A 10,911-nucleotide genomic window follows, 5' to 3' on the forward strand; every position below is an offset into this window, starting at 1 on the left:
TTCATAGCTCATTTCTTTCTAACATTAAATACTATTCCATTGTCTGGATGTACCAGTTTATCTACTCACCTACTGAAGGACTTCTTGATTGCTGCCAGGTTTTCGCAATTAAAGCTGCTATAAACGTCCATGTACAGGTTTTGGTGTGGACATAAGTTTTCAACTCCTTTGTGTAATTACCAAGGAGCGAGATTGCTGGATCCTCTGTTAAGAGTATATTTAGCTTTGCAAGAAATCTCCAAACTGTCTTCCAAAGTGGCTGTACTATTTTGCATTCCCACTAGCAATTAATGAAAGTTCCTATTGCTCCACATCCCTACTAGCATTTGGCGTTGTCAGTGTTCAGTGGAACAGAATAAAAAATCCCTCAATAGACTCAAGTGCACATGAAAATCTGATGTATGATAATTGTGTTTCCCCCTAGGATATTTTGAAAAATTTAATAACAAGCGATAAATTATTCACTGGCCTTAGTATATAGAGTCCCCCTAAATCATTAAAAAATAACAGTTTCATATAAAAAGTTCTGACTTTCTACTGTCGTACAATTCATGTATTTTCCTCCCATGTCTGGAAATTCTGGCTCAGTTGTTCATGGGGTTGCTGTAAGGATTAAATGATTTAATAAAGGCTAAGGCGCTTAGTATAGTGCCTGACACATAATACATGCTCAATTGATGTTAACTATTATTAGCTCTTATGATGACGGAGTTAGCTGCAAACTTCTTTTTGTCAGCCACAATACCCATCACAGGACTGAGCACGGAGTATAGTATTTATGTAGATAATCAGTGAGTGACTGGTCTCCAACATTTTGGATTTCTTCCACACTTGGATTTCTTCCACACAGCTTATTTTATGTCTTTAAAAAGAATGATCTGAGTATTAATTTTTTAAAAGAACTCCGGCTGTTGTTGAATCAGCTCAACCAACTTGACTTAATTTTGTTTAATTTTCTTAATTTCTGCTTTTTCTCTTAATTTTCCAGCTTTCTTGTTTTCCAATAATGCATTTAAGGAGATATATTGTCTTCAGAGTATTGATTTGACTGTACCCCACAGTTAAGATATGTGGTATATGCTTTCTTTTTTATTTTTTTGCTTTTTAATTTCGGCTATTTTTTTCAATTACTTTTTTTAGGTGAGGCAACCCTTGGTTGACCTCACAGATTGCAAGGACCTTGTCAGCTTACAATCCCTTTTTGTTTTTTAAATGCCTACAGCACCTGGTCTTCCTGGTGGTCTTCCATCCCAGTACTAACCAGGCCCCACCCTGCTTAGCTTCCGAGATCAGACAGAATCAGGCTTGTTCACGGTGGCATAGCTGTAGACTAACTTCAGCTTTCTAATTGAATTGCTTACTGAGGATCTGAACAAAGTCTTTGCTGGTTAAATGAGAAGCTGAACTCTTTTAGCTCCAAAAGAAAAAGGACACTTGCTTCCCTAACCATAGTCAATGGAGGCAGCGGGCTGCCTCCATTAGGACAATAATAGTTGTTGCAGGTCCCTATGTGGTATCTTCATAGTGACCCTAACAAAAATTAAAGCAATGATGCTTACAAGGCTCTTAGCACAGTTATTGATCGATATTGGTTAGTGGCTTTACCCTTATCTTGTATTAGCACTCGCGAGACTCCAGGTGAGCCCTTGCTTAGCCACGCCACTTCACCGCGCTTTTCTCCACTTGTATTTTGTGCTTCTAACTCCTCCTTGCCCTCTAGGGGGCGGGGCCTGATAGTCCCGCCCCCGACCCCACCCCTTCCAGGTTTCCATGACAACACGAAGTTTCAACAACACATTCTGTAATCCTCTGTCTCCTTCCGCCCGAGGCTACGATGGGAAAAATAGTCCCTTGGCAACGGAGTTCTTTTCACTAGAAGGCGGAACTAGGGCGGAGCTTAAAGGCGGAAGGAACAGGAAGTTCGTGAGCTCTGTGGCGGGATTGGGCCCCGCCGTGTCAGGGGGCGGGCTCGAGTGGGCGGAGGGATCCATTTTAAGCGCCGGGCGGCCCGCTGCCTCCATTTAAGACGAGGAGAGTGGCCTGGGTGGCAGTTGCTGTGGTTTCTGTCCTGGGTTGCTTAGGTCTTCTGCAAGCTGAAACTCACGGACGCAGTGTCCCGCGTCCAAATCCGGAAGTCAGCAGCGCAGCATCCCTTGTTTGATCCAAGGCCGGCCCCTTGTTCTACCTTCGCCACTAGGTGCCCGTATCTCGGTTGCTCCCGCGCGGCCAAGGGTAAGGCCGCCTGCGAGATGTTCAAAAACACCTTCCAAAGTGGCTTCCTCTCCATCCTCTATAGTATCGGCAGCAAGCCCCTGCAGATCTGGGACAAAAAGGTAAGGGGCTGGGGCCGGCGGTGGAGCGGGGTGCAGGGGCCGCGCCCCGTCTTTGCTCGGGGTCTGGGGACCGGTAATTGTGTCGAGTTGGGGCCAGGCAGTTGTTGCCGTGCCCTGTCCCCAGCCTGGTGTGACTGAAGCGCGAGGTGGAGCGTCGTGTAAGCAGAGCTGCGAGGGGTACATGTGGGTGGGCGTGGCTGGGGTTTAAGTGTCCAGGGGCCGTGGTGCGGTTAGATCAGTGTGGTCCGTCGCCGCAGTCAATTCCTCAGAGCTTGGTTTCCCCATTTATATAATGGGATTGATAGCCCCTGTCTCATAGCATGAAATTCGTAAACTTACTTGAGATTGTTTTGGGAACGTATAGATGAAAGGAACTGCTGTTCATTGATTCCACAAATATTTACTGATGTCCTATTTTGTGCCAGGCACTGTAGTGGGCACTAGACACAGAGCTTTTGTTCCAGGCATCCTTAACCAGCCAGAACCAGTTATGTTTGGGTTTCATTTGTTTGCCTCCTTCCTTTTATTATTTCTGAACGAGTCAAAATTTGGTGGCCTTTGGCACCTGCTCCATACACCCTGTGACTTGGGGTCTGTCCAGTGCCTTCAGTGTATGATTTCTCCATCAGGGAAATTGCCAAATGGTGATAAAAGTCTTGACTGGATTAATGAGTTCACAGCGGAGTACAGGCCTCATTATCTTTCTTCAGGCATCCACAAGATGATACTTTCACTGACCCCAGGAGATTGACCTTGTCCACTTTTGAGAGATGTTGAGTACAGGACATGTGTGTCTAGCACTCTATGAGTTGATCTGCACTTTATTACATTGATATTTCATTTTATTTCCTTTCAATTCATTTGTTTGTTTGTTTTTATGGTGACATTGGTTAGTGAAATCCAGTAAGTTTCAGCTGTACACTTTAACAATAAAGCATATACATATTTACACTGTGTGTGTTCCCCTCCCATAGTTAGATTTCTTTCTGTCACCACATATTTGACCCCATTTACCCTGTTGATATTTCTTATGCAAATTCCCAGTCAGCTGTACCCTTTTTTGATTATAAATTAGAGTAGGCACTCTGCTGTGGAAGACTAGTAATCTAGGATATAATGGTACTGCTCTCCTGGAGGAGAATGAAGAGGGATTGTATGTTGAATGATGTTTTTATAGAGATGAATGTGGAATAATCTAAATGGGCCTTTTATTAGTAATGAAGCCAAGAATTTTGGATTGCATCTCAGAACAACTTTCTGTCTTCCCTTATCCACAGATGAGAGTTTGAGGCCTTATAGAGATTGGAAAAGAACATGGCAGCCTGCTGTCTGTCACCACTAGGGAGTTCTGCATTCTGAAAGCAGCTTTGAGGGTGATATATTCATAATGTTATTTTTATAAAAGAGTTGAAAGATCCGAGTACAATGAGTTTGGGCCTTACGCATATATCAAAAATCTGACGAACTCTCTTTCACAATGATTCTATCCACAAGCTGATGCCAAGTCTTACATAGGAAAGCAGTTCCCTGAACTTTTCCCCTATATCACTGAGGTTTTCAGTTTTATTCACATTGAAATAAAACATTCTAAGCTCTGAAACTGCACCTCTACAAAGAGAACCTCGAGTGAGTGTATCAGGAAACTCGGTGAGAACTTTGTAAGTCTTCCCAGCTATAGCTTAGTTATGGGCTGTCAAAAGTCATGGAGAAAGTGGCCTTGCTTGCCACTTGAACCTGGAATTATAACAGTGTCAGTATAAGGCAACTGAAATCGAGAATGGGACTTGATCTAGGGAGAGGCTTTCAGAGCAAGTCAGGGAACTTACTAACACAGAGTTCAGTGCTAGGGGAGGCCTCAGCATTTCTATTAGGTGGAACTTTGATGATCAGAGTTGCCCATTTTAACCCTTCTGGGCTTGATCTTCTCTAGCGTTTTTATTTTTCAAATGCAGTTTTTTGACTAGTCAGCATGTTTACAGACAGAATATAAAAGCAAAGTAACCATGGTGCACCGTGTCCCTTAGCAACGCCACTAGAGGTCGGATGGTACCCTAATGACATAAACAGGTGTGAAAACATTGTTCGATTGACTGTCAGGGTTACATGAAGTAAATTAAACAGACGTTTTGGCAAAGAAAACCTTTAGAAGAACACTCATTTTAAGCAAAATTCTTATAATAGTAAAAGTTAATTATATGTTTCCACTCTTTTTATTTAAACTAGATTGAAAAAGGTTTAGCTGTGGATTTTTCCCCTGGAGCAAGAGAAGGAAAGAGAGGAAAAGGGAAAGTTTGGGGCCAGATGCATAGGCTTCGATGTATGTGTCCCTTTTCTCAGCTACCTTATGAAGTCCTCAGAAAGTGTTGGGAATTCATTCCGGTCGGGGAAACACTAGGAATTGATATACTTATCAAAGATTTACTGAGCACCAGCTAGGTGACAAGCGCTGTGTAGATTTGGGGAGATACGAAGTTAAAAAAGATATTTTCTCTGCTCCTGAGAATAAGGCAAAATTGTCATAAGGGAAGAGCTTGATGGACAGAGGGAAGGACTGTCCACGTTTATCTAGAAATGACCCAGTCAGTAGGTACATATTGGCTATAGTGCCTGTTTTTAGTTATTATTTTGATTTCACAAAACGTTATTATTCTCCTTCCTGAGTTTATGGAGAGAGAATTTCTGTACTTTGTTTTCTGTGAAAATAATCTTGGAAAAATTAGGTTTGGTTTCTCTTTAGGCTCTGTGTCTCCTTATGGATACGAGGAGTGGATGTCATACCAGTGAATTTGCAAACTCCATATTTGTGAGTGTAGTTACATTTGTAACACCTGCGTTTATCAGACACTCTGAGGTCACAGCCCCTCTCCCTGTCTCATGCTTCAAATCTCACCTTAAACCTTATTTCACTGGGAGCTTAAGTGAACTATCTCCCACTAGACTACAGGTTCCTTAAGAGGAAGAATAGTATCTTTCCTCGAAACCCAAGTGCTGGAGCATGATCGGCTCTGTGTCCTGGCTCTGTCCTATGTCCTGTGCTGTGTAACCTTGAGCAAGTACTTAACTACTCAGTTTTCTCCTCTTGTAGTAATGCCACCTCCTTCTCATGGTTATGGAGATGAAATGAAGATGTATATAAGATGCTTCGCAATAGAGTTTTAGCACATAGTATTAAATCAGGCGGGGAACTGAGGAATTTGCCCAAGAGTAAAATAGTTTATAATTGAGCCCAGTATTCAGATGCCTAGGAATAAGAAGTACAGTAAAACCGGAATTCTGAAATTAGAATAATTTCGTCATTATACCATGGCTTTCCTAGTCCAAAATCCTTAACATGGTCTGTGCCTACTTAGTTTCCCAGGCTCACCCCCGCCAGGTGCCTGGCTTAGCAGTGACCTCCTGCTGACCTGAGAGACTTCCTGTTCTCTCTCACCTTCAGGCTTTTGTACTTGCTGGTCCCTCTGCGGGGTTCACTCCTCCTCTACATCAGTCTCTAGGTCACAGCTTAAAGACACTTCCTCAGGTTAATTTATATCCACTTATAGAACCTCTGCTATTTATCATACTCATCACTCTTGAAATTAGCTTCTTAAGATGTGTATTCCCGGCTAGACTGTAAGCTTCCCAATAGAGATCTTGTAATTTTTCAAACCAAGAGCTCAGGAGAACTTCGGGGTTTCTTAATGTTTCCTTAACTTCTGGGCCCAGCAAGTATTACATTTATTAAAAGACTCATGTAACGTAAACATTATTTCTGGTTTGTAAAGAACATACCAGTAGGTTCTATTCCTACTTAAGCCTGTGTCAAACATTTTCAGTCTTTACTGGTAACAACCTAAAAGTCTATAGCTAAGCATGTTAATTCATTCATGCTCCTGTCTTTCTTTCCTCTCGCCTTGTCTTTCTCTTAGCTGCTCCTGATCCCCTGTTCCCAAACTAAATAATAGAATCTTTGTGGTTGTTGCTGCATAGTATTAGATTCCCATTCCCTGTTCCTAATTTAAAAAAACGAACAAAGCCTCTCGAAAAAAGTTCCCACGCCCTAGCTTCTAATTAGGAAACTTGGTTGGTCCATGTTAAACTGATGTAATTTCCAGTAGCAGTGGGAGCATTTGGATATGAAGGTAGTAAACTTTTTTCAGACTCTCCCTGGGTCCGTCTGACAATGTTCCTCATTATTCTGAGTAACAGCTTTCACTATAATTGGGTCAAGGCCTGGGTTTTACTTATACTTTCCCTTTCAAGGAAGAGACCGGTTACCAATGCACATAACTGCCCTTACTTTAACTAAGGGTGGCTATGCCCAGAGCTGCCTGTCTGCTGTCTGGATAGTTTCTGTTAAGTGCAGCAAAGGGATAAAAAGCCTTTGACCTATTGGAGCCAGCAAGGCCAAGGCCTTGAGTCAGAGCTATGCCCAGTTCTCCCCACAGAGGTCTCCCTCTGCCTGTTTTCTGACTTAGAGCCCAGCCCCTACTTCAGAGCAGAAATGTTCCTGCTGAAATGGACAGCTCTAATGGCTTAATGTAAATTGGAACATGTGTCATTAAGACTAGGATGCCAGATGGCTGAGGGTTCAGCTGTCTGCCAGGATAAGTGGGTGGAGCCAGAAAAAAAATGAAAGGTGGGGGGTAGGGAATGAATACAACTCATGTGTTATTTTTAAAACACTTGTAGAAATATAGAGCATTGGCCAGCTTCCTTCCTATCCCAGTAGTATTTTTTTTCCCCTCAGCTTGACCCTCCTCCCTGGGGCTTACATTGAAAAAAAGAAAATCAGTGTTCTTTATTAGTTGCCCCAGCAACCTCGGAAAGCCTGGGAGAGTGGTTGCAAGAGGGCTCGATGGTTCCCTTCTCAGTGTCTGCTGAGCCTGAGAACCATTCCGATTTATAATTGTCAGTAGCCTGGGTTCTGAAGCTTCTAAAGTACCCCCAGCTCATGCCTTGGGGTGGCAGGGGATGGGGAGTTCATGAAATGTTTAAAATGTGAGATTGGCTTTATTTATTTAGTTTTGGAGGAATAAAACGCTTGTAGGCCACACTTTGGTAGTTGGACTGTGTCACGAAATACAAATAAAAGAATAAGTCAAAAACAACTTTCTAATTTAGAGAGGGAAGTAAAATTAAACCTGCGTTCATCCTGAGCAATAAATGCTGACCAGTTAATTTTATCTTCATTTCAAAGCCAGGCCTGTTTAGTGCCCTCTGAACTGGAAGGAGCCGAGGAAAGGAAGTTGATGCTTTCTGAGGCCGTATATCTTGTTATATGTGTTCGTCAGAAGCTGGACTGAGGAGGGGGTTGCTTCCTGGAAGACCTTTACAGTTTAAAGCAATGATAGCCATATTATGTTGTCGGGTTAGTTAGGAAGACTTGCCTCATCGTCCATCCTCGTTTCCCCTTCCATCCTAGTTTTAGAGCCTGGAGAAGGGGTTTTGGGAAGTTTTCCACTCTTTAAGTGCTCATATCTCTGATTAATTGCAGCCCCCCAACCCCACCTCACTCTTGTCTTCCAGTGAGTTTGTATTTGCAGCCCTATGAACTGTATAAAGGAGAAAAATCATAATTCACCAACAAATCAACTTAATTTGATTTCAAAGCTCAGGCAGCTTGTAATAGGAAAATACTCGTGTTTTTCTTCTTTGAGGACTGAACTTTCTCCTTGGGCAAAGCTGTCCTTCGCTTGTCTCACCGCCAGCCAGGTTAAAACTTTAGAAGGAGTGATGAGAATTCCTTTGAAAAAACTGCCTTGTTTCCTCTGAGTTCTCTTGTTTTGGGGCTACATTAATTAATTTTGTAAGAATTAAGTTTGTGAGTATGGTTGTTGAGATGTGGTCGAAAGACATTTCTCTTCAGGAAGTTATTGAAAGTCCAACTAAAAGCTCGTCTCTGAATCAGAAGTATCAGGCACTCAGTCCATCTTGGCTTCCGGTCTGTTGGCGTCCACACGCAGGATAAGGCATTGTTTTCTTCTGGAAAGACCTGAATAGTCAGATTTGCTAGAATGAAGTCATCTGCTATAAACTTTGAGATGGGCAGAAGGCGAGTTTCCTAACATTCACTCCCTTTGAGATCTGGCTAGGCTTTCTGGAGCTGAGGGCGCTTCTTGCTGACTCTGGCTGAGAGACCTTGGGGATGTAAGATTTGAGGCCATACTTTCAAACAATGTTGGATAAATTGCAACGTGTTGCCTTTTAGCAGGAGTAACCCTTGGGCCCTAATTACTTCATCCTTTCAATTTAACCATCTGTTTGAGTACTATGCACCTTTTTAAGAAAAAATGAAGTTATAGTACAGAGAATAATTAGTGGAATGTTGTAAAATTTGTGTTTGCTCTTATCGATGTGACTACGTCGCATTATTTGGGGATAACTTCTTGATTCATTCCTCCTTCACCACTTCGGCTGGGGGTGAGGTGGGCAGTGTCGGCGTGTGTTAGTTACGCAGACCCGGGCCTTCGTGCTCTTAATCTCCCTTGGAAAGAGGCCTAGAATCCAAAGAAGGAAGGCATCGGATGTCGCTGGCTCTGTTTGAGAAGCACTTCAGTGTGACATTTGTGTCTTGAGAACCCAAGAAATGCTATATCGGCAGCACTCCGGGGCCCGTTCACCCAGCATTCTGCCCCTGGCAGTGGGCACCACAGGATGACTTGCGGCACATCGGTCTTCCTGCCGGCAGCCTCATGGGCTTTGTGATATACCCCAGGACCTCTGGCTTCCTCTAATAGTCCAGGGTGGATATTTTATGCAGGAGTTTTTTTAAAATCTTCCTTGAAACTATTCATATGTGCCAAGTCTTCGGGTGACAAATTCCAGAAGTCAGCAAATATTTGAATGCTTACTTTAGGCCTAGCATGGTGCTAAGCATTATAGAAGATACAAACAATGCTTAATACTTGACCCTTACCCTTGAGCATATACTTTTCTGAGAAGACAAGACAGTTGCATTTTGTAGAAAAAGATGGGCAGTGATGTCAAATGTCACCTGAGGAGGACCAGGCATACCACGAGTGGATCAGATTGACAGTAACAGCTCAGAGACTGATATCTAAGACAGAATGACATATTATTAATAATCTGTGTTGAAAAATACAACCATTAGACAGACTCAACACTGTTCTCACCCTATGCAAATTTAAGAAAAAGCCAAATGATTAATTGATTATGACAGCCCAACACAGCTATTTTCACTATGCCTAGAAAAAGACCATATTTGTTTTTGACGAATCCTGTTCTAAACCTGGTTGATCTTTTCCTTGTGTTAATACATTCAGCCCTAACAGTCCAGCCCTGTCTCAGAAGCATCTTTGCACATGCCCTGTCCATGTTAGGTGCTTAAGAAGAGTTTATTGTTTGAAGATAGTTCTTTCTAATATTTTGAGAGGAGGAAGCTGCATCAAATATTGATTCCTTCTCACTGTGTACCTCTTACATATGCAGGAAACAGTACAAAACAATGTTGGTTGAAGTGCAGAATTATGTCATCTGGGCCACATGAACCAGAAAAACAAATTGGAGAGAAGGGAGGTTGATGTGGGCTGAACATGCTAAAGAAGGCTTCTGCGCGTGGCACAGATGGGACGAGTTCACGCCTGAAAAAGTAGAAATGGAAAAGACGATGAGGAAGCACGAAGGAGTAAACCTAGGGGAACAATGCTTTTAGCTTTTGGTTGCCTCCTCAGCGTCACTTAGTATTTGTCCTTCTGGCTGAAGCCGTACATGAGGCAGTGTGTGGGGCAGTGGAAAGCCTGGTTGTTAATCCTGCCTCTCTTACTTGGGAGCTGTCACTTTCACTCCCTGAGTCTCAATGTGCACATCTGTAAAGTGGAAACAGTACCACCTGCCTCGTAGTTGTTGTTGGTGGCGGCGATAGAATTAGGTGAGAGAACGTACGTGAATGTTCTAGTGTAGTAGGAACTCAGTAAATGTTAGCTGAATCTGAACTGGGTTGATTTCTTTGGGAAGAAATTTATCCTGATTTACAGATTGCCAAGTTGCCTGCGATTCCTGTGGTGGTGGATGGGACCCTGTAAGCGATAACAGCATGGTTTACTTACATAAAAGCTTCGACATAACATGCCACAAACTGCAGTGTTATTGCCTTGGGCCACCGTGGTTTTCTTTAAATGGTCCCATTCAGCCTTCACAATCTTAACAAAGTTGGTGCCAAATATTTCAGTGCTAACTTCTTTGAAACGAGTTTAATTTTCTTCCATATAGGTGCGGAATGGCCACATCAAAAGAATCACTGATAACGACATCCAGTCCCTAGTGCTAGAGATTGAAGGAACAAATGTCAGGTAGGTCACCACTCTGTTCTCCCAGAGACATTGTACTCCAGGGGGCAATACACCAGAGAGATGAATGGCACAGACTGCCCAGTATGAATTCAGCTGCTACTTAGAGCTTACCTTGGACAGTTTACTTAATCTCCTCGGCCTTAGTTTCCTCATCTGTAAAATGGGGATAATAACAGTACATCTTCCTTATAGAGTTATTGTGAAGATTGGATAAGTGAATGCGTATAAAACACTTAGAATCTGCTAAACACATAGTAAGCTAAACGCTACGTAAGAATTAGCTATTA

The 10,911-nt window shown here is 42.6% G+C and overlaps 1 protein-coding gene and 1 pseudogene across 1 annotated transcript in view; one reads left to right on the forward strand and one right to left on the reverse strand.

The window, feature by feature from the left end:
* Positions 1-1,213: 1,213 nt before the first annotated feature.
* Positions 1,214-1,331, reverse strand: LOC111731510 (annotated as a pseudogene).
* A 673-nt stretch (positions 1,332-2,004) lies between these two features.
* The window catches only part of CFAP20 (cilia and flagella associated protein 20), a 12,916-nt gene continuing 4,009 nt past the window's right edge, over positions 2,005-10,911 (forward strand). Inside the window, exons 1-2 of the mRNA XM_011379958.2 lie at positions 2,005-2,333; positions 10,545-10,624. Coding sequence (XP_011378260.1) covers positions 2,250-2,333; positions 10,545-10,624 — 164 coding nt within the window. The 5' untranslated portion in view covers positions 2,005-2,249. The remainder of the gene's footprint in view (positions 2,334-10,544; positions 10,625-10,911) is intronic.

Source organism: Pteropus vampyrus, unplaced genomic scaffold, assembly GCF_000151845.1.
Source record: "Pteropus vampyrus isolate Shadow unplaced genomic scaffold, Pvam_2.0 Scaffold379, whole genome shotgun sequence".
In the NCBI taxonomy this organism is placed as follows: domain Eukaryota; kingdom Metazoa; phylum Chordata; class Mammalia; order Chiroptera; family Pteropodidae; genus Pteropus; species Pteropus vampyrus.